The sequence below is a fragment of the Pseudomicrostroma glucosiphilum genome (genome assembly GCF_003144135.1).
Source record: "Pseudomicrostroma glucosiphilum strain MCA 4718 unplaced genomic scaffold BCV69scaffold_2, whole genome shotgun sequence".
Lineage (NCBI taxonomy): Eukaryota > Fungi > Basidiomycota > Exobasidiomycetes > Microstromatales > Microstromataceae > Microstroma > Microstroma glucosiphilum.
The window spans coordinates 365,066-389,945 of record NW_020289914.1 but is presented as its reverse complement, the minus strand read 5'-3'; the positions used below and the strand labels follow the sequence as shown (position 1 = coordinate 389,945).

The following is a 24,880-nucleotide window of genomic DNA, read 5'->3' as shown; positions in this document are numbered from 1 at the left end:
TCGCATCGCTCCGCCTCCGCTCTGCCTGAAACCCAAGCGAGGTCCTCGACACTCCCCGAGACAGCGCAAGCATGGTGTCAGATCAAGCCAGAGCTCATACGTGATGCACTGACATCCTCTCAAGTGTTGGACATTGGATTCCGGAGGTACTGAGTGGGGGCCTAAGTAAGTTCGACAAGCTCGTTGACTGTCTCCCCATCCTTGTGCACAATATCACTCTCCAACGATGCTGACTTTCTAAATTGCGAACAGACAGGCGAACGCCAGAGTCTAAGCTTGCAACATTTAGTGGTGACCGTGCGACTCTCCGATGTGGTCGAGCTTGTACACTGCGAGGGGTGCAAGGGACAAGACAAGATTAAGCTACTTGTCAAGGTTTGACCTTGACAACATTGCATCGACCTCACTCACCTGAACCGCACTCGGGGCAACGATGACGCTCTAGGGTGAGGTTGAGCGACAGGTAGATTGTGTCGTGGGAGCCGGCGGGCGATCCGCTGCATCCGACGATTCGTTCAGGGTGCTGAGAAGATCGGACACCAAGTCAAGGGATTGCGAAGTCAGCGTGAGAACGAGAGAACGGTGGCAGACTCATTAGGTTTGGAGCAACTTCAGCCATCACCAAGATGACTGCATCTCTATTGCAGGCTGCCAGGGTAATTAGAAGCCTCAAGGAGGCTATCTCTCTGCTCTCGGGGTATCTCTGCCATCTTTCTACCGGCCGGAGAATTGCAGATCCTTGCGGTCCAAGCCTGCAACCACCCAAGCTCTGATATCTGAAGCATAGTCTATCCATCCCTTCGTCCGCCTGTACCTCTGATCTTGCTAGCCGCATTAGTACTCACCAAGCTCTTGACGACAATGGGCTCCTTCATGGTTCCGATGCGGGAAGCGTCTAGAGGCTTCATGTCGAAAATCTCAATACCCTCCAACCTTCCCAAGAGCTCCAGTCGCTCGATACCAGTGGCCTGCTGCAGGTCGGTAGGTGTCTCTCCAGCCTTACCTCCCTCACCCTGGATGATGGGAGGGTGTCCATGGTCGTCTGCCCGTCGGATGGCAGAGGTCGACAGGAGACGCAGAGGTGCGGAAGAAGCAGCCAGCGTTGGCCTCACTCGCACGAGGGGAGCGGCAGCGCGGGTAAGAGCAGCTCGGAAGACCATGTTGGGAAAGAGGTATGTAGGATAGGGAGGTTGATATGATGGTAGGAAGGTCCGTCGTTGTCGTTTGCAATCGATGGCTCGACGGGCGGGCGTGCGGGCGGGCAGGCAGGCGAGGTTGATCGGACAGCCCGGGACAGACGATGCGCGGTGGGCGTGGGCGGGAGCTGGCGTGCATCGGAACGGAAGGAGAGGAAGAGCCTCACAACTCCACCCCGCGTGTGCTCCAGCCAGCCACGGTGTTCTTCTCGCGGGACCAGCATCGGCCTACCGTGGGCTTCCTTATTGACCAGCCTCATCCCAACCACCAGAAGTCCCCTCTCACTCTCATCGGAAATGTCACTGCCTGGTGCAATCTCGTCGGCGGCCGCCATGGCTGATGGTCTGCCGGTTCAGATCATCGAAGAAGGCGTCAAGGAGTACCCAAAGCCAGAGAACATCACATTCACATACGGCACAGCTGGTGTTCGAACAAAGTGAGTGCGGGTAGCTTGCTGCCAGGAGCTGCTCCGAGCCACAGCGAGCGGTCTTGACTCATACTCCCCGTCTGTGTTCTATTCTGCTGCACAGGGGTGCTGTGCTTGAAAGCGTCTGCTACCGCATCGCACTTATCAGCGCTCTGCGAAGCAAGAGGTTAGGCGGAAAGACCGTCGGTCTGATGGTGACCGCGAGTCACAATCCGGAAGAGGTCAGTATGGAAGTGCTGTATAGACCGCTATATAGTGAGGGGAAGCTCACATGCAAGTTTCTGTCGTCTTACCAGGACAACGGCTTGAAAGCAGTCGACTCCAGGGGCGAGATGCTCGAGGCTTCCTGGGAAGCATACTGCACGCAAGCCGTCAACGCATCGACGGCTCAGGAGCTCGTTTCTGTCCTCGAGAATCTCATATCGGCGAACAAGATCAACCTTTCGACACCAGCGTCCGTAGTCTATGCCCACGATACTCGGCCCACCTCGACTATGCTCATCAAGGCAGTCGCAGCTGGTCTGGCTACAATGGGCGCTCATATCACCGATGCAGGTCTCAAGACTACCCCACAGCTCCACTACCTCGTCAAAGCCCTCAACACTCAAGGAACAGAAGACGCATATGGAGAGCCGACAGAGGAAGGATACTACAAGAAGCTCAGCTCCGCCTACTTGAAGCTGGTGGCAGACAAGACTTCGGCCACTGCCACGCCTCCTCTAATCGTCGACTGCGCCAACGGAGTGGGAGCCCCAGCCCTCCTTTCCCTCCTGAAGCATATCCCAGAGAAGCATCTGACCATCAAGGCGATGAGAACAGATACGAAGACTCCAGGCGTCCTCAACAATGGATGTGGAGCCGACTATGTCAAGAGCAATCAGCGCCTTCCAGCAGGCTACGAAAAGGACATCAGCTATGTGCCTGGGCAATGGATGTGCTCCTTTGACGGTGATGCTGATCGGATCGTGTACTACTATCTGAGAGGGCCTCCAGGTCAGAAAGACAGCTTCAGGCTCTTGGACGGAGACAAGATTGCTAGTCTAGCTGCCGACTACATCAGTGAACTGGTGAAAAAGGCGGGAATCGAGCTGCAGGTAGGCTGCGTACAGACGGCTTATGCCAATGGCAGCTCGACCAAGTATCTCAAGCAACGAGTGCCTGTCACTTGCACCCCTACGGGAGTCAAGTATCTTCACCACGCTGCAGAGCGGTACGACATTGGAGTCTACTTTGAGGCCAATGGTCACGGCACCGTCCTCTTCTCGACCTCGGCACAGCGGGCCTTCAAGGAGACTTCGCCCGCCTCTCCAGCAGCGGAAGATGCTCTCCATCAGCTTACAGCTCTGGCCGAATTGATCAACCAGACCGTCGGTGACGCTCTGAGCGACATGCTCCTCGTCGAGGTCATCCTCCGCGCACGACAGTGGGGTCCCGAAGCCTGGGACGGAGCATACGAGGACCTGCCCAACAAGCTCCTCAAGGTAAACGTCAAGGACCGCTTCATCTTCAAGACTGAAGACGCAGAGCGCAGGCTGGTAAGCCCACCTGGACTACAGGAGAAGATTGACGAGGTTGTGGGAAAGTACAAGGATGCTAGGAGCTTTGTGCGGCCTAGTGGGACAGAAGACTGTGTGAGAGTGTATGCTGAGACCAGCTTGGCGGGCGAGCTGGACAGTCTGGCCAAGGCGGTGGCCAAGTTGGTGCAGGATAGTGATGCCTGAAATGTCGGACAGTAGAGAGTCGAGGAAGGGCAGCACGTCGTGGGGCTGAGCTTTCAATACATTACCTTATGAGAACCTGCTTGACAGTAACTCTGTATGAGATCATCAATGCCTGAGTCTCTTTTTGCTGCGTAACGCTTTGCAATTTCAGGCTACGAATAGATCGTGGCAAACAGGACACCCATCACAAGCCTCTAACATCCCTCCCCTCTCTCGTCCATCTATATCCTTGCTCCTTGTTCTACTCTCTCTCACAATCTCTACTTCTTCTTCGAGGGCCCACTGAGGGGCTGTCCGATGTCCTTGCCTCTCAGCTTGAGGCCCAGCGCCCTCTCCATCTTGCTGAGAATTTGTGGGTTCGGAATGGCCTTGCCCTGTATAAATCAAGGGTGGAAGGAGCACACAGCAGCGAAAGAGACCAGGTCAGCAAGATCGTCCCCACTTCTCCGGCTTGTACATGCCCTTCTCCCCCCGCTCTCTCTATCTCGCATTGTACTCACCGACTCGTACTCGGCAATCACCTGCGGCTTCTCATTAATCTTTGTTCCCAAGTCCTTCTGATTCAATCCCTTGTCCTGACGTGCTTGAGAAATGGCCTTGCCGACAGTAGGCGCCACCTTGGGAGGTGGAGCTACCTCGTTCTCCCTGTCCAGCTTGGCAAGGTGAGCATGGTCGGTACCCACGTGGCCCTTGTTCGTGCCGGCGGTGGCTGAGAAGGGGAGAGGTGATGGAAGCGGTAGAGAAGGAAGGAAGAGGATTAGCGGATGAGAGCTTGTGGCAAAAGGAGAAGGCCAGTGGGAGCGGGAGATACAGGGGCAAGGACAGGACGAAAGTTGCCGTCCGGCAGCCGCAACACCGGTCATTGCCCTTTCTGGACGGTGGTGGCAGCGTCCACTGTCGCTTTATTCTCCCAGCACCAGCTCCTTCCCTGGATCTCATCACGGTGTCTGTCCCTCAAACACTCACTCTTTCGATCCAGATCATTGATAGCTCCTGCCGCCTTTGCCCTCTCGTAAGCCGAAGGACCCTGCTTCACTCCACCAGAGCCACCCACGTTGCCCTTCTTGCCGATGATCGTGACGCTGTCTGAAGTACCGCAAAGAGAAGAGGAGAGGGATGATGAGTCAGTATTGGTCCTGAGTGAGACGATATTACTGCGCCTGACTGGCCAGCCTGGCCCCCTTGCCACAATGCAGCTTGGGAGCCTGAGGGAGGCGTAAGCTCGATGGATTGAACTCACCCCAGTCTGACATGTTTGCTATCTATGTATGCGCTAGGATATGAAGTGTAGTGCTCAATGTGAGTACGAAGTGTAAAGTAGACGATGTCTGAAGTGCAGAAGAAGAAGTGCTGGTTGTGGTAGCAAAAGGACCGAGTACTGAAGCAGAGACGGGGTGACTCTGGGCGTGCTGCTTCTCCACTTTTGGCTCATGCCTGTCACGCGAGATGCAGGCCCGACACGAGCGGAACCAGACTTTCCACCGCCTTCCACTGTACAGTATCGTAACCCCCGCGTCTACTCCAATGGGCGAAATGCGGCGTGGCCATTTCGAATGGGGCCACAAGCTAAGCCAAATAGAAGTTGATAGTGTTGAAATTGTATGCTGACATTACAAAGCTCAGAGACATGCTGCCGCTCGCTCCTTTGGCTGCTTCAATGCCTCTCCTGACTCGGTGGCAGTACACTCGCCTTCTCCCTCTCCCGCTGATCATCGGCCCATGTGCTTCCCGACCATAGGTTCTTGTCCATGAGTTGGGCAAAGCATGGGGGAAGTCCAAAGACGGGCCAGATGAGATGGTCGTGCTGTAGCCAGGCTTCTTGCACTGCTCCGCACTTGTCGCAGATCAATTCCTCTTCTTCTTCCCCGCCGTTGTGGACGTCTTCGTCGTTGGGCTCGATAACATCGCCCACTCCTGAATACTTTTCATCGGCACTTGCAGCGGTGATGTCAGTCGGGACGTGTCCGTACTGATCCATGACTTCCTTCCTGATCTCGGGTGGCAGGGACCTCAGAAACTCCTCGTCAATCACTACTTCCTTGCCCTTTCCCTTGCCATTGCCATTCGCGAACAGGGCCCCTATGGAAGCTGCAGGCTTCTGCTTCACCAGGTCCAGCGCTGCGATGTTGATCAGGTTGATCCCTTCACCCCGATCGCCGTGAGTAGCAATCATGGATCGCCGTAGGCCTTCCAAGGTCGCCGCAAGAGCCGTGGCGCGCTGCGAGCGGGAGAGGGACAGATCAAATACCTCGACGGGCATCCTTGTCTGCTTGGACGTGCGATTCTCCCACCCTTGGCGGATGCTCAGCCTCACGCTCAGAGGGTAGCGCCGCCAGGTTCTCCGGGACGCCACTTCTTGCGACAAGGAGTCCTCCTCGACGTAGGAGCGGACGCACATGCCCTTAAGGTCCAGAGGCTGCTCTCGACCTTCTTCCGACGGCAATGTCACAGGCTCATTCCTGAGCGTGAGAGGCTGGCTGAGGTCTCCCTCGTCTTCGACCAGCTCCACTTCTAGTCGACGCAGCAGGCTACTTGATAATACGTGGAGCTGCTCGTGCTGAGCTTGACCTCTAAGGCCACGGAAAGTGTCTTCGATGCTGATCTGATGTGGGTATAACGGAGCGGGTATCACCTCGTCGTGGTCGATGCCGTGTAGCAGACCCCAAAGCCTTGGTCCCAGCCTCTGCCCAAACAATTCGACGAGGCTTTGAGCTGTGAATGCTTTCCGAGAGAGGGAGACAGTCAGGGGCACGGGGGGATCTCGATCCCTCGCTTCGACTAGAGCGGTCTGTGGGTCAAGCCCAAGCCCACCATTGATCCACTCGGTGCCGCTGTGGCCGAGCTGCTCACCACCTAGACAGCCTCGCAGCTTATTGACGATGGCTCCCCCAAAGCCATTGAGGGCGCGTACCTCGTAGGTGTCAAGGTACTGCTGAACCTCTGTTTGATTGGCAGGCAGAAAGACAGTCTGCTCTGCTGGCTTGTGCTTTGCACACATCAGCTTGGCTAGCAACTTATTGCTAGCGATCCCCGCTGAAGCAGTCAGCCCTATTTCGTGGAGTATGCAGCTTCTTAGATGGGAAGCTAGGTGCGAAGCCAAAAGCAGCCGCCGGCGAGCGATGGCAACTTCTTCGCTTACCTCTGAGGAGGTCAGAATGGGCAGAACATGGCCAGGAGGGAGGGTCGGATCGTACGCGATGCCTATTGTTGGATCATCCTTGTCCAAGCGGAAGAAAGGTGAGACTGGAGCCGAGCTTGCAGCACTCTGCTGCTGCATGTTGAAGGAGACCATCTCAGTGACCTGGAAGACGTGTGACGGGATATGAGCAATCGGAGCGGGTGATCAGCGTCGATTCCACCAGGAGCAGTATTTCCTTGTGCAGCACCTCCAAGCTCACATCGCAGAAGAGCTCGTCCAGACCCAGCTTCTCCACTTTGCCCTTCCAGACAATTCCCCTCACCAACCTCCAAACCCTCTGTGAGAGCTTTCTGAAGAAGCTTAGGTCCTCTCCATTGACCAAGATGAGCTCCGGGCAGCGCTTGACTGCTTCTCGTACCGAAGCTAGTTTCTGAACACCCAAAGCGCGCGCTTCATACGAGGCAGTGGCGAGAATGCCCTTTTGCTTAATGCCAATAGGCAGACCGACAAGAGAAGGGTCACGGATGCGCGAGGCGGCTACGTAGAATTGATCTAGGTCTAGCTGGATGATCTCTCGGTGGGCTGCCGCGGAGGGTCGACTAGGCGCTAGAGCGGAAGAGCGACCATCCTGGGCGGTAGGTACGCCTTTTGTAGGGGAGAAGAGCGAGGTGATTGACCTCGACTGGGGAGAACGAGGAGACTCATCGAGCTTCTGCCTCTTCGGCGAGGGCTGCGCCATCCATGGGAGGAAGGAAAGCTGTAAGAGACACGAGAAGGAACAGTGGGTAGCACACGGAGGGAAGGAGACCCTGAAGCGCCCTTTCCGCCTCGGCCTACTTGTCTCGCCCGCTGACACTAAGGTCTCACCACTGAAGGCACAAGACACACCATAACAGGAACGTTCAAAATGCAGAGGGTGGCAAATATGATAATAAAAATTGCAGCGAGTTAAGAGCGAGACCAGCGCAGCAGCACTGGACCCAAAGATTCAGTAACAAAATAAAGGTATAGGGGTCTCACTTCCACCGGAAGTAGGGAAATGACAAGGTGGAGCACAATGCTTCGAACGGAGTCGCGCACAAAGCATGTGGGGTTTGTACCAAGGGCGAACATCTGCCCTCTTGCGCAGACTGTGCTCCAGCTTCACATCTTGACTGCTTAGTCGTTGCGTGCCAGCGAGATGACGGGCAGGGTGAAGAAGGAAGTGTCCGGAGTGAGCAGACCGGCCGTTCCGACGTACCAAGCAATGGCAGCAGTGATGATACCGAGAGCACCTCCTGCAGTCTCGCACTGGCTAGCCCTGGCGGCGTTTCCACCGCTAGCGACGAGGTAGGAGATGAAGAGCAGCAAGAAGGTCAAGTCCAGGAAGAAGAAGAGAGCGACCAGTCCCACGCTCGACCTGAAGGAGGCTACGAGCATAATGAAGGTGAAGACGAACCAGGAAGCGAGGTAGATGCCTAGAACGCTGTCCAGCTCAGTCGAAGGGACACCGCCAGGAGAGGCGGCCGACTCGGAAACGCCGAAGAATGGGATCAGGGTGACGGCAAATGACCACCAGAATGCACCGTAAGAGCAGAAGGCAGTGGCACCGAAGGTGTTACCACAAGCAAACTCCCATACACCAGCAATGAACTGGGCAGTACCACCGTAGGCGAGTGCCATTCCAATGATGCCGTTTGGTGAAGAAATACCACGTGCGCCAATGTTGAACAAGGAGAGCATGAACGTAGTAGCCGCGAAACCGAACAGACCAAGAGGAGCGGGGTTGGCAACTAGAATTTGTAAGCAGCAGTGATGAAAAGAGTCGAGTCAGTCGCCATGTCGTTTCGAAGAGAGTGCATGGACTTTGCATACTCACACCTTCGGTGGTAGATGGGGAACGCTGGCTGCGTAGAGTCCTGAGGATGTCCTCCGGCTGCGGTGAAGGAAAGGAGTGCGAGCGGTCGGGAGAAGGCATGTCAGTACTTGTTTCGTGGACAGCGTTCATAGAGGGTCTCAAATAAGAGCTACCGCAGGGGCACCCAACCACCTGCTGTGTATGGCTCCTGGACCATCCGAGGAGGGTGCCACCAGCCAGGCGTACTCTGCCAAGCCTCCTTTTGCGCAGCTCTATATATGCACGTGCACGAGCACGAGCGCTGTATCTCCCCCATTGCTACTCACGAGTAACAGCCCTGTGCAGCGGTGTAGCACCGGCAAAGCCTCCATTCTGACCTGCGGTCTCCAGGTGCTTGTCGTTGATGTGGGTGGGGCCGTTGTGGTGGCCGTTGCCGTTGCCGTGGGCTTCCTCAGATGACATTTTCAATCTACTTCAAGGTGGGTGGGCAAGGGGTGTTTTCTAGTGCACGAGACTGATGAGTCTACTGTCGATGGGTGGGTGGACTGGGAGGAAAGAGGAGACGGTGCGGTCGAAGCGGGCGACGTGGGCGGGGGGCGGCGTGATGACAGACGCACTTTATAACACAGAAAGTGGGGAGGGGGGAAAGGCTGGAGTCGCTCGGTCGGTTGTCGCGGACGGTTGGGTTGCAGCCGCTCTGCTGCCTCGCGGACGTAGGCCAGGGACCGAAGGCCTGTGAGCAACGGGGATGCACTCGTCGGAGTAAGAAGCGGAGTGACGTTGACCCCGGATTCGGGGGTTCCACGGGAGCGCGTCAGGGGAAACGAGGACAGGCAGACGCACAGGCGCGTGTCAGGCATCTCACCAGTCACAGACGCCTCCGTGGCGCAATCTCGTGGGCCAATGCGCACCGGCAACGTTGCACCAGAGGTCACAGAGGTGGTGCTCCCTCGTCCCCGCATTGGCCAAGACTGTCTGGACTACTGCCCAAGTTCCCCACACATTCCCTCACAATCCCCGCATCGAGGTAGATGTGCACTCGAGGTGATCGCCGTCGGCCTGCATCTAACGCTGAGTTCGAGCTTGTCAACCACACGGATCGGCTGACTACCATGGACAAATTGCCTTTACCCCCCTGCCAGCCAGATACGTCGTCCTCGTCCCTTCACAATGCCCCTCTTGCGATAAGACCCGTGAGAGCCGAAGCCAAGAAATTCGTAGAGGGCGATCAGCAAGGCCCACCAAGAAGGAAGCACGAAGATATGCCCCACCAACTTCCCCCTTGTTGTATTGGCATGAACCACCTCTCCCTTGGATCCCGCCTTCGCCGACGCCTTTCCGCCATACTCGGTACCATGCCATGCAACGCCATGGAATGAGCACGCTTGCCAAGAGCGCCACGGCAGTAGGAAGGGATGGGGGGGACCTTACCGGGACTTACCCCGTCGGCCGTAAGGGAGCCGATCGCATTCCAAAGCCGACATTGGTCCATGTCTCATATAAATCCGCCCATCTTACATGATTCGCCGTTAGGACTTCAGGGGCACTACACCAGAGATTCGTAGGAGAAAGAAATTTCCGTATATCTGCCCCCAACCATTCCGCTGTGGGGCCCCCTACTCCTGGCTGGCCTGTCTCTCTCCTTTCTACCCTACATTTCATTCAGCACATGCCGAGGCGGAGTTTGAATCACGCCATTGTAAGGTGTGGAGCCCCAGACCCGGGGCATACGCCGCGCCCAGTCCGTAGGGTCGGCCGCCCAATCGGCTGGGACGGCCGTAAGCCTCATTGGGGCGCTACAACTTACTGCAACACTTCCGCTTCTTGCCGCTCCCCCGCATCGTCGAGACCCACCATTGCCTCGGCAACGGCCTTTGGAACGAGCTTCAGACTATCGCAGAGGAGCGAGAGAGCAGCCGCTGAATCCGCGCAAGAGCAGCCAGCCGGCCGCCGGGATGTAACAACATCGACCACTGCTCAACGCTCTTTTCTGAATGTCAAGGGGCATCTCATTGTTCATGGTATCAGAGGGCAAGGCAGAAAGAGATGCAAAACAACTTTCTCTCTCAGTGTCGTATCGGGCTCGTCAACCTTCCAGGCCCATGTCGTCGTCTGAATCATCGTCCATGTCATCACCTCCTCCTTCTTCGTCTTGTCTGAGCTCATCCACACGGACTTGCTTCTCTTTAACCTTTTCTCTTCTGGCTCTAATCACAGGCGAGAGCTTCTCAGCCCCAGCCTGGCTCTTCATACGATCGTGACGTGTTCGCTGCAGGAAGGCATCGTAGCAGCAGTAGCGCTCGAACCAAGGAAGATAAAATCGGGAAAAGAAGGTCCAGGTGGCCTCCATGCTGAAGCCCGAGTCGACAAAGACGGCTCCAAGGAGAGACTCGACCAGGTCAGCCAGCGCTTTGATCTCTCGGACGTCTGCCCAGTAGTGGATGAGGGGTGGCTCTTTGGCCCCTTTGCTACCCTGCTGGAGTGGAGGTGAAGGCGAAGCGTAAGGATCCGATGACTCGTCCGGCGTTTCAGCTTTGCTATCGTTCGCTTCTACGTCTCGGTCTAGCCAAGCATCTGTCGCCTTCCTTGTGATGCTAAGATCCGTGGTCAGGTCCGACAGGGCAGCTGCAAACGGGGCCTGAAGGCCCATCTGCAGGAATTTGTGTAGCTTCAAGTAGACACTGAGGGCACAGAGCGCCTGATTGCAGACTGCCAGATCCTTCAGAGTCGTCAATTGACCTTCGTTGATGTCTGGGTACTTCTGGAAGAGCCAACAGTTGATCATAAAGTCGAGCAGAGCATCGCCCAAGAACTCCAGCCTCTGGTAGGAGGGAAGGAGGGATGACAGGTGACTTGCGTGCGTCATACTCTCCAATGCCAGGTGAGGGGTGTTGAATCTGTACCCAATCTGCGTCTCCAGATTACGCAAGGCGCCGGCATGCAAGCGCTGGTCCCACTTTTCTGCGATACGCTTCGGCCAGACCTGATCAGTCCAGAGCTTTCTCACCTTCTCGAAGGTATTGCAGTGAGGCGGCAAGAGTCCAAAGTCAACTATGGCCTGCAGTCCCAGGTCCACATTCATGCACAAAGGTGTACCGACGTAGCTCACTTGAGAAGATCGGAGCAGTGGTCGTTCGCTGGTCAGCACCGCAGCGCCGATGACACTCTCGACCACGTCAGCAACCATCTTGGGGGAGATGTGTTGCACGATGTCCCCAGTGTGCACAGTACGGCCTTTGATGCGACAGAGGGGCGGCGTCCAATTCTTACGAGTGAAGGATCGAGTATAGAGCATGGTGCCGAGCTCAAGATGCTTGCTCTTCTCGATCAGATTGATATTTGATACGATCTCCCGACGGTGAAGATGCAGCTGCCCTTCGACTCGCTGGTCCGAAATTGCAAAGACGTAGGCACTCACGTGGGACTTCAGAAGAGCGTCCCCAAGATATTCATGTCGCTGATAATGCACAGGATGCTGAGCGGTCGGACCTGTCATAGCGATCACTGTCTGATCGGTGTCCAATGCTCCTCTGAACACACGATCGTTGAGGTCCTTCGCAATGAGGATCTGGGATAAGCGGCACAAGATCGATGGGAGGAGGAGAGCAGATTCGTAAATGCTGGCGCCAAAAGAGTGGACCCAGGTCAATTCAGGGATCAGGAAGGAATTGTCTCCTCGGTGCTGACGGCCCTTCTTGTATGCTGTTGTCAGGAAGTTCTCAAGGCGTCGAGGCAGTCTCCTGACCGCTAGCATAGGCTGGTCGCTACGCGGAGGACTTCCTGTCGCCTTGCGCCGGCCGGGGAGGCTCTGATAGTACTCCCAGTACGAGGTAGCAGGTGCCAGACTTGCGCTGTCGTCGGCATCTTCACGCAACCCGTTCGATGGACAAGCTTTGATTCGACTGTAGGGCGTCTGCGTTTGGTCGATCTGCAGGCAGCGATAGGGCCGCGCCTGCCCGACACAGTGAGGACTGTCGAGCAGCAGGAGGTCATCCAGATACCCCTCCTCGTCGAGACGATGCAATGCCATGGGCTGTACGTCAGAAGAGGCACCCAGTGTGCGGTGGATGACAGTCCAGTCGATAGCTGGCGAACGATCAGCTGTGCCTCTGGCCAGAGGTAGCAACAGATATGGCAGAGCATCACACTCGTACTCGCGGCGCGCAATCAGCGCCAGCAGTCCCAGGGTGTATGCCCGTGCGAGTTCAAGCTGGTCGTTTGTGAGCTCCAGGAAGATTGGTTCAGATAGAGGCGGTACTCTGACGTCCTTAGACCCTTGGTACTCGGTCAAAACAATATCGCACATGCCTGCCTGCGAAATGTGTGTTGCCGTGACAAGTGCTATTGGCTCCATTGGTCCTCCAACGGCATTTAGGCCAGGGAAGTTGACCACATGCACAAAGACTTGCAGAGGGGTGGGAGCGCTCTTCGGGATTGCTGGCAGGCGAAAAGCCACAGGAATTGCCGGGAAGAAGGACAGTGTGTTCTCGCTGCCTCCCTCGACGCCTTCGCCCATACCAGAGAAATCGCCGACGAGAGCCATGGTAGGCTCCTTTGAGATTTTTGTCTTCTTGCGAGGAGATAGATGTTCATCGAGTTCGTCCAGTTGATGAAGCTTGACACAGGTCTCAAAGGCGGCAGCACTTTTTGCTGCAGCCTTGGAGCGCATGAATGGTCCGGTGTGTCCTGACAAACGAGAGCTAGCGGGGAGCCTCACACTGACCTTCCAAGCTAGCTCTGTTCCTTCAAGCTCGTATACTGGCCCATCTGGACAGTACTGTTGGACGTAGGGGGTGGATCTCCAAAAGCGTTGTCAGCCAAAACACACGACCGCCTTACTTCTCCGGACGTATTCGAACATACTCACCTCGTCAGTCTTGAGCACAGCCACGTAGCGACTCAGAAGCGAGGTTGCATCGACCGGCCAGATACGTGCCCCTGTTCTCTCGTCACAATAAGACTGCCCCATCATGGCGGCCGTTTCGTCCGAAGCCGCCCCGGCGGAGTCGTCTTCGTGCTCTCCTACTGTGGCGAGGCGATCCTCTGGAAGTGCGGCCAGCCAATCACGCATCTGCCGCTCTGCGTGCCCTATCCTAGAAAGAAGCTGCGCATGGTCTAGATTGTTCTCTTCGGCAAGGAGAATATATGTCGACTCCGATGACCGTGCCCTGCCCCGACTCTGGACGTATCCGACATGATGATCCGGCAGGTCGAAGCGGATGACACAATTGACGGGCATGATGTCGAGGCCTTCCTCTAAGACGCTTGTGGCGATGACCAGGTTGGTAGGAGCCCGACGCCGGAGCCGACTGAGAATCTCGCATTGTTCCTCCCAAGACATCCCTTCAGTGCCCGCAGCATTTGCCTGTCCTCCGTGCCCGATCAATGCCTCGGGATGCAAGAAGGACAGTCGAGGCGTCTTCTGTATCAGCATCCGCAAAGCTAGAGCCGACAGGCGGCGGTTGCAGAAAATGATACCACAGAAACTGTCGGCTTGGCTCTCGAAGCAGGCCAAAGTGTCGATGAGCTTCCTCAGCTTAGGGCTCGAGTTCTCTTCAGTCAATGCTATGTGATCAACATATTCTATGTCGTCTAAGATTTCTCCTATCTGGTGGCTGACTCGTGCCCCCTCTTTCAATCGTAACACTGCTTTCGTAGTTTCTTCGTTGACTAGGTTTTCGGCCATGAGCCTCTTGGCATGATAGCTCTTACGCTTCGTTCTCGAGCGGAGCTCCCTCTTCGAAGCTAGCCAAGCCAAATCGCTGAAGTAGCTGCCGTGCTCCTCCCAGTACCAAGACATCCTTTCCAAGATCTTCTGGAAGTCGTCAGATGTAGGCATCCTCTTCAAGATGTGCGCTTCCAGTATCGCTGGCTCTCGAATGCTGCTCGTCCACAGCCTTTGGGACGAGTATTCTACGATCAGCTCTGTAGGGCGACTGACAAACGCCTCCAGCTCCTCCTTGGCCGACAGAGGCACAGTGAATATAGACGCGTCAAGGACTTTTTCGAGCTCAGTAGATGCTAGGTTGAAGGTGCCAGCAGAAGAAAGTGGACTCGCAGTCATGCCAAGGATCTTGGGACGTTCTTCGGGGTGTACCAGACGGTAGTAAGACATAATACGTGCGTATTCTGGCATCCGCAAGAGGTCGCTGAGGCTCGTCAGAATTGCCTCATTTGCTCCATAGCTATGTCGCGAGGAGTCATAGACTCACCATTGTTGCCGATGGCATGATGTGCTTCATCGAATACGACGAGATTTACGTCCTCTAGGGAGAGATACGCATGAATGATAGAATTGAGCGCGATTCTGGCGGTGCAGACAACGACTGCCGTCTCTCCGTCAAGGAGGGCATCCCAATAGCTTCTGCTACTTGTGTCAGCTTCCAATTCTCCATACAGTAAGGCGACTCTGAGGCTCGTATTGGCATCGAGAAAAGCTGCCTGCTGGTGGACGAGGGGAACCAGATTGACAAGGAAAAGTGATAGCTTGCGCCTCTTCCTGTGATCAGATGAGCCCCTGGTGCGAGCCACTTCCTGACTATACATATGCTCGAGGAGTAGAGCAGCGACAAGTGTCTTGCCGCTGCCCGTCTCCACACATGCGATGACATTGCTGGTGAGGGCTTTCGCGAAGAGCTGCTTTTGATACTCGCGAGCTTGGAGGGGCCCAGCCTTGACGGTCATGGTGAGCAGATTCGCTCTGCCCTGGCACTATGGAAGGTCTCGAGCATGGACTGACGTAGACGAAGGATAGGGGTGCAAAGAAGGACGGCAAGGCACAGGAAGAACATGTATGTGTACAGCTTGTGTGCAACCGTTTGCTCTCTAGTCTGACTGTACAGGCACCACGATTGCTGCATTGCGGAAAGGGAGTTTGAATTCGACGTGTGGAGACGCCAAGGGCCGGAAGTGAGTTGCTTCTCCTTCTACTACTCCCACAACGTGCTCGCTTGTAGAACAGTCTTTACTACACACATCGCTCAACATGGCAAGGAAGGCATCCGAGGCAGCCCAGCCCACAGGGGAACGTCGTGTTTCCAGCCGAGTCGCGGCACGGCAGGCTTCTACACCGGCAGTCAAGGATTCAGAAAGCGAGAAGAAAGGCCCGGCTGCAAAGGCCACAAAGAAGCGTGCTGTTGCCAAGGACGACGAGGAGGCCGATGTGGAAAGCAAAGACAAAAGTGAAGCTGACGCCACCAACGGTAGCAAGGAGGGAGCTGCGAGCAAGAAAGCCAAGACGGACGAGAAGCCTATTTCGAGTCGACAGCTCAAGGTGGGCGAGACTGTTCCCGACATAACTCTCAATGACGAGTCAGGCCAGAGCGTAGAGGTCGGGAAGCTCAAGAAGGCCGTAATATTCATGTACGTGGTGGTATAAGCCTCCGAGATGGGTGACTGAAATGTTCTTGCACGTGCTCACGCATTTGTGTCCCCTACGCCCTCTTGATGGAAAGGTATCCCAAAGCTAACACTGGCGGGTGCACGAACCAAGCACAGGCGTATCGCGACGAGTATGCCTCGTGGCAGGAGCTGGGCTACAGCGTGTATGGTCTGTCTTCTGACAACGTCACACCGCTCAAGAATTGGAAGGAGGTGCGTCACTGTAGCCCCATTTCGCGTCTTGCGCAGGGGCGTGATCTGCCTTGACCCGACACTGACTTTTACCTGCCCTCTTTTGCGCTTGCAGAAATACAGCTTCGAGTACAAGCTGCTCTCTGACCCTCCACGCAACTTGATTGGCCTCTTGACTGGCACAAAGTCTAAGACAATCAGAAGGTGCGATGAGCTGCATGGCTGCTGAGTAGATGAGACCTCTGCGGCGCCCGATGTGACTGACACGACTGCTTTGCTGGCTTTGCCATGGTCACTTACAGCCACGTGGTCATCGACTCGAACGGAAAGCTCGCGGATATCAAGCTGAATGTGCCTGCGAAAGAAAGCTCAAAGCAGGCGCTTGCAGCAGCTCAGAAAGCGGCATGAGCTTAGACCTGGCCAGCGTGCTCTGTGTAGATCAGGTGAGGACAGGAAGAGTCGCTGCTTCGATCGTAGCTCTTTGCTACGGACGTGGGTCGCGATCGCTACCCGCTGCTTCCCGATATCTTGAAACACCTCTCGCCGATGCTGAGACAGTCCTCCCGCATTTGAAAATATGATATATTCCTTGAACTGCCTACTTTGTCACGCTCTGAAGTTCGGCACTTCCAGAGCACCTGTGCTAGCATCGACGCACCAATCGATCCACAATCTGCGCAGAGCGAGTCCAGGCTGGATCTCCTCTTCCTCATCTTCCCCTTCTTGATCTCCGCCCTCGCCGGCATCCTGCACTTCTCCGTCACGCGACTCGCTCTCCTGCTCCAGAAGACCAGCTTTGCGTAGGCGCTCCCGACGCCTGCGTCGCATGTCTTCTATGGCAGCAATGGAGCCACTGCCACAGATGAGGTCGCGCAGACATTCCCACTCGTCGATGATGCTCTCGTCGCGGAGGGGCTTTGTCTGCAGCTCGACCCCCGTAGAGGGGTGTACGATGGATGACGTGTGGGCCGAAGAATCGATGTAGGGTGTGCTTGTACCGGTATTGAAGGCCGTCGATCTGCTGCCGGAAAGGGCGCTCCGGTCGCTGGTAAGGGAAAGGGCAGAAAAGACTTCGGTGAGGTCTTGAGTAGCTCCAGATTCGTAGGCTTTCAGACGTCGCTCTTGCTCATCCACAGCATGTTTGAGCTTGGATCCCAACTCGGCCCCATGACCTCGCTCCGTGGCAATTGTCACGGTCCGTAAATGACGATGGTAATGCGGTTTGACCGGTAAGGCTTCTTCGAGCGCATCTCTTTCAACTCCCTCGCCGGCGACGGATAGCTGCAGATGCGAAGGTGAGACAGAAGGAGTGATTATGCGAAAGAGGGACGAAATGTCTCGCTTTGAGTCGCTGTAGTCCCGAGGCGAGGTCCAGACGAAGTGACATAGATCTATCACACCCGAGGGAATGCGCTGATCAGCGCCAGCTGCTGCACGAAATTCACGCCCTCCCCTTGCTCACCTTGGAGGTTTCTGATTTGCTCGACTTCCTCACTAGCCATGCTGGTGTCGCACATTTCCAGCCGCCGGAGCTTACGAAACATGGGAGCTGAGAAGCCGCCCAGGAAGCTGTAAGGGTTGATGCTCACCAACGAGAGCGGCTGGCAATTGGAGCCGAAAGACGAAGCAGCTTTGGCTGAACAGAGGCAGCCATCCAGAGCTACATGGCGTATCGCACGGCAAGCTCGCAGAATCTGCCGAATGTGCGTCAGAGGTTCGTTCAGATGAGAAGGTAGCGAGTTGATGCCATCTGGAGGGGTAAGAAAGATTCATGGCACATCAGTACGAGGACGAAGCAGAAACGTAGCCATATATGTATGTGTATGTCTTGCCTCACCTGCTGGCTTCAAAGTAGTGATGAAGTCGCTCTCGAGAGAATTGGGAGCAATCCACAAACTCTTGACCTTGCGATTAAGATCAGGTCGTTCCTTGAGGGTCCTAGCGAAGCGGTCTAACGCAGCTGTGCTGGTCAGACTGACACGAGAGTACACCACTGGCTCCAATGCAGCCTTCAAAGGCTTGGAAAGGAGCAGGATACTCCAGGGTGGCGAAGGTGGGGCTGGGCCGGAGCTGCCTGTCTTGGCTCCCTTTGCCTTGCGGATGGGTGGCTGCTGTCGAGGCTGCTCAACAAGCGGTGGAGGCGCGAGAGCAACAAAGGATAGAATCGCAACGATCGTCTCAAAGGGAAGCATCTGTGATGCGCTCTCAACCATGCTATCCAGTTGATAGGACTGCTGGCCTTTCCTGCCGCGGTCTTTCGAAATGACCATCACGCCGAGAATTGCGGGAAGGAGTGTGGCAAAGGACTGGGATAGTCGTGTGGGCGACTCTCAAACGAGTCTGTCAGGGTTGCGGGTTCATTGCAGCGCAGGAGAACACAATACTATGTAGCTGCGAGAGTGGTCATGTGATGAAGTAGTGGCGGGATGTCGGCAGTAATCCTGGAAGATGATGATGTGTGAAGGAAAGGTGTGGAGAGGGATATAGGGCGAGTGAGTGGAGGAGGTAGGTCCCGTTCCGATCGCCGAGTGCTCGTTCCGCTCCGTCGGCTCTGAGACCGCCAGCCCGTCAGGGCCCGAGGATGTCACGACGAGCAGCTGTATCAGGCCATGAAATAACCTCCACGGGTAGCTCTGAGTAAAGGGAAGCTGACACCCGTGCAGGCGGCCGAATGCATCAAGTAGTACTTGCTTATCCGGGACGCGACTCAAAGTCAATTACACTACTTTTGTGAATTCGGCGGACGACTTGGCGGACGACCCATCGATGCTCTGACCGCTTGAGCATCTTGGTATCCCGAAAGCATCTCTCGACGTACAGAGTCAAAGGAAGCGTGAAGCACCTCGTTTCACATCAGTGGAGGAGCATTGTCAATGGATATAGTCATTAGATCGTACGAGTCATTACAACGAATCATCGAGTCCGGGTCCTTACCCCCCACGCAAAGTATCGACAAATTGATAGATTGGATGATCGAGCCCTATTACCTGCGAGAGGACGAGGAGGAGAACGGGTCCGCACTCGCATCTGCCTGTGACTTGCGAGTGCGAGAAGACGAGGCATAAGGCTCATCGGCAGTGCCCGTCGCTGTGGCAGTGGTAGTCTCAACCCCGTCATACTGCTCCCGTGGGGCATGCACAGGTTCGAGAGTGCGCAGCTGAGACGATGCAAGGATCTGCGGCGGCACGGTCCGCGCATCCTTCATCCTCCAGCCTCTGCGGTCGATGTAGCTTTCTATTCCCACAGTTGGTCGAAAGAGGACCTGTGCAGTGTTGCGAAGCGGATTGCGGTAGGCAAAGGGATTGGGGTCCACTCCTGCTAGGCCCACACGGCACCGTAGCAGGGAGGTCTTCTGCTTCCTCTCAGCTTTAGGCGTGTAGTCGCGATTTGTACGGATGCGGATCTATGATGGCGAGACGAGGAGGCGACATTCGATCAGTCGCGAGAAGCCCAGGGTCATCACCCTGTACCGCCTGTCACTCACCTCTTCTGCTGTCGTTCTACCCAGGGCGACGAGGCGTAGATGATATCTGAATAGCATACAGACGGGTATGACTGCCCCAATAAGGAGCAAAAAGAGCATAGCGCTGACTGGGCTGTCTTGTAGCGCTCCCTTGAAGTTTCTCCCTCCACCAAAGGAGCCATTGACAGGTAGACGATCCGAGCTCGGCAGCGTGAGTAGGTGAAGGTGTACAGCGCATGTCACCAAGATCACAAAAGAGGTGAGGATGGAGTAAGAGAGGAACGCCCAGAAGGGGATGTAGTTGCGCCGGGCAATGCAGGTATTGAGGTAGATGCAATGGTGGTCAATAAGGTCCACGCAGTTGTCGCAAATACGACAATGACTGCTTCGGGGTGGGCGATAGGTCCTGCAGGTCTCGCACCACTTGACGGTCAGGTCTTGGCCGTTCCTAATGCGGATCACTCGGGGCATAGGGGTATTCAGAGGATCATCAGGGTCGTAGGCAGCTCGGATGGAGCCAGAATCTCCATCGCCAGTCGTCATCGGTGGATTGCGGTCAAGATCCCGTGGAAGAATGCCTGGGTCTTTGCAAGCAGCGACTCTGAAAGGGCAAAGAGGATCTCTGCTGATCAGCCACTCACCCATTCCTCTACAGAGCTCAGGTGCGCAGACACTTACAACATGTTCACCAGTACCGAGAGCCACAGGTATGCAAAGATGATAACGACAGCCGGAGAGACGCTATGCCAATAGAAGGAAGCCTCAAAGCCTAGCCAGAGTCCTCCTAGCACCAAGACGAGGGCGATGCTGCTAATGAAGTACCAGGGATTCGAATCTGCAGTGACGAGTAGACCGGCGATCAAGAAGCGATTCGCGCCTCTGTGCACCGCGTAATTGCGAGATTTTGGTGTCTCTGGGACAAAGCCAGGAGGAGGAGGAGGGCGAGCAGAAGACTTGGATGTCTTTGCTGGGCCACGAGGCTGCTGACGATGCAATTCTGGCGCCGCGTAGTTATACTGACTTTCGGACTGAGGGGCCTTCTGCCCATCGTAGGGGCTAGTATGACTTTCGTTGCTCTTCATTGTTGTGGTGGCACTGCCGCTTGCAACTTCTCCTTGCATCACCCTCATCTCCAGATGCCTGCCATTGGATTCCCATGCCCGGCGCGGAGGGTATAGCAATGGCTGGCTGCTCGCTGCCGTCCTTTGTGTTGCGGAAGACGTCTTGACAGTCCTCGTCGGATTGAGGCTATAAGCAGTACTACTCGTCCCCATTCCGGCACCAGCAGCGTAGGGGTGCCAGGCGCCGGGCTTCTCTGCCTCATCTTCTCGGCGGCCATCGCGAATTTGTTGAGGCGTGTATGAGCCTGATTCGGTAGCGTTAGAGCCGTCTGGTACTTCTCTCTGAGGCAGCGGCTCAGGAAGATTGGCTTGTGAGTCCGATCCTGAAGGTATGGTACTCGAGTACGCCGATTGTAAAGCCTTTGCTGAAGGTCTCCGCTTAGGGGCAAGAAACGAAGCCGGAGGCAGTATGGACTGCTTTGTCCCACGACGTCTTGGTACTGCGAAGCTGCCATCCTCTTCATCATCGCGGACTACATCCGACTCGTTGGGTCCCTCTGTGTCATAGGGCTCATTGTCGAGCCCCTGTCTGGCGCTGGGGAAAGACTTGGTGTGACCCTGGAGATTCAGCGAAGGCGCCGCAGAAGTCTCCATCTCGAGGCTTCCGGATGCCAGGCCGCAGGCGCGAGTGTCGAGAAGGGGGAGACAATAGCAGTGATGTTGATGATGGTTGAGGTGATAGAAGAAGCTGTCTGGGTGTGTTGGTCTCAAAGAGGCTGGGGGTGTGCGGCGGAAAGAGAAATCAGCCGGCGACAAGTCAGTTCCGCGCCAGGCAGGAGAACCGGCTCACGGGCCACGGCCGGCCTGCTCACATCTTCCCGATCGTTCTTCCCATACGCAGAGACTAACAATTGACGACGACAACGAAGACGACGGCGACATTCGCAAACATGAGCTCACAATCTGCTACCATCCGAACCGCCACTCGGGAAGACATTCCCACGATCATCCACCTCATTCGTGAGCTGGCCATTTACGAGAAGGAGCCGCAAGCCGCCAAGGCCACGCCTGAGCTCATCGAGGAGAACATCTTCCAAAAGGAGATTGCAAAGTGTCTCATTGCAGAGGCCGAGGTGGAAGGAAAGACGCAGCCCATTGGACTGGCCATTGTAAGTAGCGCCAAGGCTCAAGTGGAACGAAGAGACGTACTGACCCTACTCACTCCGCTCATTCACGTGTCCCCTCTGTACTGCCAGTACTTCTTCTCATTGTAAGCGCCGCTGCGACACGAACAAAATGTTCATATACCACATCGCTGACCAAGTCCACTCGCTATCTCTCCCACGCTGCAGTTCCACGTGGACTGCCCGTCCATCTCTCTACCTAGAAGATCTCTTTGTCCTAGAGGCTTACCGCAACAAAGGTGCCGGCAAGGCCCTCTTCCGCGAGCTAGGCCGTATCGCCAAGTCCACCAACTGCGGGCGTGTAGACTGGTCCGTCTTGGACTGGAATGAGCCCTCCATTGCTTTTTACAAGCAGGTGCTGGGGGCAAAGCCCATGCTGGGGTGGACGGGGATGAGATTAGAAGAGGAAGGTATCGAGAGACTGCAGACATTGGGCCTATGAGCCGCGAGGAGACTGTGCGTAGAGGTGCTACGGATTCGCTCAGCAAAAGGAAGACAGACATTGATTCTAATTGATTGCCCAGCAATGGACCCGAGGAAGATCTCGCGGCGTCCATGTGCGGCTGACTAAGAGTGGTTCGGCCGATGAGGAAGGAGAAGATGGTAGGATTACATGGTGTGGTAGTGTGATGTCTATGAAGAATCGATGATTGTGCTGGCGTGTGTAAAAGGGAAGCAAGAATGCAAAGCTCAAAAAAGAAGCGTAGGCAATATAGACAGGGGAATGCGAAGGGTATTGTCCGGAGAGCATAGAGCGTCGAGGCTGACGCAGCCCTTGTCCCGCCGATGCGATCACTCGCTCAGGCGGCGTCTCATCTGCGAGTGACGTTTTGTCAGTCGTCGGTGAAGTCCGGGGTTCTGGTGATCGTAGGCGCCAATCTCTGCAGGCGAACGGACGGAAATCACGTCAACAGCAGGATGTTGTTGGGCGGCGGTAGCAGCAGAACCCGATGCTTTGGTGGGCGATTTGACCTGGGCATCAACCCAAAGCTGGTCCCTAATGATGAGACGTCGCTTGAGCTGAGACGCTGGCATGAGAGTGCTTGTGGCCTTGAGGGCACGGCGAGCTTGGGTACCTGTAGGCCTGAGGGCACGGCGAGCGGGTGTAGTAGTGCCGGCGAAAGAACCGCGGTTTGCGGCGCTTGGCTGGGTGTTTGCATCGTTCAGGTTCGCCCTCCATACGATGACCGCGATGATGGCGGCTACTATGAGAATTGCAGCCGATCCAACCGACCAGAGGTGAGCCTTCCTCTGGGCATCGAGTCTCTGTCGCAAAGTCTGCGAAGACTTCTCATCCAGCTCTGCCCGTTTCTGAGCCAGCTCGAAGCGTCGCCAGAATTGGGCGGCTGCACCATCTGCATCCCATTCCGCTGTATCTCCACGCGGACTGGCCAATTGATGGATCTGCGGGCTCTTCGTATCTGCCTTCTCAAACCCTCTGTGACGGGGAGGCGCCAGCGTCTCTTCGTCGTCAAAGAGCTTTTCGCTCGCTTCGGAGGGTCTCTGTCCACCCATGACCAGCGTGAGCGACTTCTGCATGAGACTTTGCCGGCCATTCAATACGCTAGGCTTTCGTGACGGACCGTTGCTACCTGTGACAAAGGCTACACTTCGACGAAGCAACGAGTACTTCTGCTTCACCACCGCAGCGTCACCAGTCTCAGAGAAGCCCAAGGGTGGAGGGTTGCCCATGCTCTTTGGTGGTGAGACGGGTTCGAGACCTTGGCAGAGGAGCAATGGTTTTGGGGCGCGTGGGCTTGACTTCCTGAACGAATCGGAAGGACTGAGAGGCGGCGAGGCGAGGGAATCGACATCGGAGCCAAAGCGAAAGGCACTGTGCTGCGACGACCCTGAGGATGGGACGGAAGGATTGGGTGATGGGAGGATGGCGCTTGGCGGCCTTTGAGGGGTGCGGAAGGAGCTCTTGGTCGGCGACATGCTTGCTTGGCTCGATGAAGCGCTAGTCCGCTTGAAAGGGACTGCAGGACGTGATGCGAAATAGCTGCTATCTCTCCACTCTTGTGGTGGTGGGAGGGGTGTGTCGAGACCGAGCTGCGCGGTGAGGGCTTTATGGGAGGCCGATCTCTCTTTGAATGGCGTGGGAACCGCTGAGAAACCTTGGGCGCCATCAGCAGTCTCCTCTGTTTCTAGCAGGACATCCATGAGGTTGCCTGAGAGATCCAGCGTCTGTAGGCCAGCATTGACTTGCCCCTTTCGCTCTTCGTCGTAGAAGCCCCCACCAGCACTGGCTCCGAAGGGCTGCGAAGTATGTCCGCCGGCCCCAGCGTATGAGCCTTCGACATTGTCCCCTGACGCATTGCGTGCCAAAGCTCGAAGCAACGGATCGGCCGATGTCAAGTCTTTGGGATCATAGAGATCTATACATGTACAGAGATGGGGGGTAGAACAGGAGAAACAGATAAGCATGCCGCAAGCGCAGTGTGATGGGCGGGTCCTTGCCGTCGCGAAGACTCACACTTCTCGTAGATAGATCCGATGCGAGACTCGCGCTGAGCTACCGTGGGCTTGTGACCCAGTGCCTCGTCAAAAGACGGCTGTGAATTCATCGCGTCCAAAGGGATGTCGGCAACTGAGTGCAGAGCTGAATTGCGCACCAAATCTTCAGTTCTCTGCAAAAGCTTTGGGCTGCTACCAAATAATCAATGAAGCCGCACTTGCGATTCTCGAGGGCAGCACGAACGTTCAGGAGAGATGCGATCGATTTGAAAGGATGTGCGTCTTTGGTGAAGAGGTCACTTGACAGTAGGAGAAGTCTGACCTGTGATTTAGGGTGCGGAGGATGTGGATAGGATCTTTAAAAGAGTGTGGAACTAGCGAACGTGTGTCACCCAAATGGAGCTGGGGTTGGAGGAGGGAAGGGAGGATATAGAGAGGGAAGTTGAGGGAGACGATGACTTAGAGGAGGGATACGATGATCAGGAGCGAGGTCATCGGGAGACAGAGGGAAGTGAGCCAGGAGTGGCGCCGGCCAGGAAAGGGAAGTCTGCCATGGCCGTGCGGCGCGAGGAGGATGCCAGGGGGCGCTGAGCGGGATCTGAAGAGAGACGCGTCGGGAGGCACTGGGCCAGAGGGCTGCCGGAGATCAACACCCTTGGAATGTGATCTCGGAGCAAAGTCAGGAAGTGCCTCGTGCCGCGACATTGAAGGGGACAGGTGTGACAGATCAAACAAGCAGATTGCACTCTGGCAGCCTCGCCAGTCCGGCCATTGGATCAGTAGCACCCATATTGCATAATGCATCATCACCACCACCACCGC

The 24,880-nt window shown here is 55.9% G+C and overlaps 12 protein-coding genes across 12 annotated transcripts; 3 read left to right on the top strand and 9 right to left on the bottom strand.

The window, feature by feature from the left end:
- Window positions 1-415: 415 nt before the first annotated feature.
- On the bottom strand, window positions 416-1,061 carry BCV69DRAFT_241497 (cytochrome c oxidase; the record flags this gene model as incomplete). Its single annotated transcript, XM_025490016.1, has 2 exons — window positions 416-523; window positions 846-1,061. Coding segments are annotated over 2 exons (324 nt in total), but the record flags the coding sequence as incomplete, so codon positions are not given.
- Window positions 1,062-1,464: 403 nt separating this feature from the next.
- BCV69DRAFT_255570 (putative PCM1-phosphoacetylglucosamine mutase) lies at window positions 1,465-3,388 on the top strand. Its single transcript, XM_025490583.1, has 3 exons — window positions 1,465-1,633; window positions 1,728-1,845; window positions 1,921-3,388. Exons 1-3 carry the CDS (start codon window positions 1,494-1,496, stop codon window positions 3,343-3,345), a joined length of 1,683 nt encoding a protein of 560 aa, XP_025349918.1. The 5' UTR covers window positions 1,465-1,493; the 3' UTR covers window positions 3,346-3,388.
- Window positions 3,389-3,596: 208 nt separating this feature from the next.
- Window positions 3,597-4,358, bottom strand: BCV69DRAFT_280367 (hypothetical protein). Its single transcript, XM_025491591.1, has 2 exons — window positions 3,846-4,358; window positions 3,597-3,719 (listed from the first exon to the last, which is right to left on the bottom strand). The coding sequence occupies exons 1-2, from the start codon at window positions 4,206-4,208 to the stop codon at window positions 3,606-3,608; spliced, it is 477 nt and encodes a 158-aa protein (XP_025349917.1). The 5' UTR covers window positions 4,209-4,358; the 3' UTR covers window positions 3,597-3,605.
- Window positions 4,359-4,974: 616 nt separating this feature from the next.
- On the bottom strand, window positions 4,975-6,840 carry BCV69DRAFT_280365 (DNA/RNA polymerase). Its single transcript, XM_025491590.1, has one exon. The coding sequence runs from the start codon at window positions 6,620-6,622 to the stop codon at window positions 5,000-5,002; it is 1,623 nt and encodes a 540-aa protein (XP_025349916.1). The 5' UTR covers window positions 6,623-6,840; the 3' UTR covers window positions 4,975-4,999.
- A 654-nt stretch (window positions 6,841-7,494) lies between these two features.
- Window positions 7,495-8,880, bottom strand: BCV69DRAFT_280363 (hypothetical protein). Its single transcript, XM_025491589.1, has 3 exons — window positions 8,648-8,880; window positions 8,343-8,399; window positions 7,495-8,256 (listed from the first exon to the last, which is right to left on the bottom strand). The coding sequence occupies exons 1-3, from the start codon at window positions 8,781-8,783 to the stop codon at window positions 7,643-7,645; spliced, it is 807 nt and encodes a 268-aa protein (XP_025349915.1). The 5' UTR covers window positions 8,784-8,880; the 3' UTR covers window positions 7,495-7,642.
- A 1,436-nt stretch (window positions 8,881-10,316) lies between these two features.
- Window positions 10,317-15,119, bottom strand: BCV69DRAFT_280361 (hypothetical protein). Its single transcript, XM_025491588.1, has 3 exons — window positions 14,534-15,119; window positions 13,189-14,450; window positions 10,317-13,098 (listed from the first exon to the last, which is right to left on the bottom strand). Exons 1-3 carry the CDS (start codon window positions 15,003-15,005, stop codon window positions 10,408-10,410), a joined length of 4,425 nt encoding a protein of 1,474 aa, XP_025349914.1. The 5' UTR covers window positions 15,006-15,119; the 3' UTR covers window positions 10,317-10,407.
- BCV69DRAFT_96483 (hypothetical protein) lies at window positions 14,834-15,790 on the bottom strand. Its single transcript, XM_025495661.1, has one exon. The coding sequence runs from the start codon at window positions 15,681-15,683 to the stop codon at window positions 15,147-15,149; it is 537 nt and encodes a 178-aa protein (XP_025349913.1). The 5' UTR covers window positions 15,684-15,790; the 3' UTR covers window positions 14,834-15,146.
- On the top strand, window positions 15,547-16,563 carry BCV69DRAFT_280359 (AhpC-TSA-domain-containing protein). Its single transcript, XM_025491587.1, has 4 exons — window positions 15,547-15,914; window positions 16,009-16,097; window positions 16,196-16,336; window positions 16,513-16,563. The coding sequence occupies exons 1-3, from the start codon at window positions 15,768-15,770 to the stop codon at window positions 16,299-16,301; spliced, it is 342 nt and encodes a 113-aa protein (XP_025349912.1). The 5' UTR covers window positions 15,547-15,767; the 3' UTR covers window positions 16,302-16,336; window positions 16,513-16,563.
- Window positions 16,218-18,352, bottom strand: BCV69DRAFT_280358 (hypothetical protein). The gene is made up of 3 exons (XM_025491586.1): window positions 17,731-18,352; window positions 17,356-17,643; window positions 16,218-17,284 (listed from the first exon to the last, which is right to left on the bottom strand). The coding sequence occupies exons 1-3, from the start codon at window positions 18,161-18,163 to the stop codon at window positions 16,500-16,502; spliced, it is 1,506 nt and encodes a 501-aa protein (XP_025349911.1). The 5' UTR covers window positions 18,164-18,352; the 3' UTR covers window positions 16,218-16,499.
- A 1,022-nt stretch (window positions 18,353-19,374) lies between these two features.
- BCV69DRAFT_235644 (zf-DHHC-domain-containing protein) lies at window positions 19,375-20,255 on the bottom strand (the record flags this gene model as incomplete). The annotated part of the gene is made up of 2 exons (XM_025489907.1): window positions 19,375-19,957; window positions 20,035-20,255. Coding segments are annotated over 2 exons (804 nt in total), but the record flags the coding sequence as incomplete, so codon positions are not given.
- A 1,112-nt stretch (window positions 20,256-21,367) lies between these two features.
- Window positions 21,368-22,043, top strand: BCV69DRAFT_296729 (acyl-CoA N-acyltransferase; the record flags this gene model as incomplete). The annotated part of the gene is made up of 3 exons (XM_025494039.1): window positions 21,368-21,586; window positions 21,674-21,687; window positions 21,770-22,043. 3 exons carry the CDS (start codon window positions 21,368-21,370, stop codon window positions 22,041-22,043), a joined length of 507 nt encoding a protein of 168 aa, XP_025349909.1.
- BCV69DRAFT_280354 (hypothetical protein) lies at window positions 21,973-24,570 on the bottom strand. Its single transcript, XM_025491585.1, has 2 exons — window positions 24,078-24,570; window positions 21,973-23,979 (listed from the first exon to the last, which is right to left on the bottom strand). Exons 1-2 carry the CDS (start codon window positions 24,166-24,168, stop codon window positions 22,394-22,396), a joined length of 1,677 nt encoding a protein of 558 aa, XP_025349908.1. The 5' UTR covers window positions 24,169-24,570; the 3' UTR covers window positions 21,973-22,393.
- Window positions 24,571-24,880: the final 310 nt, after the last annotated feature.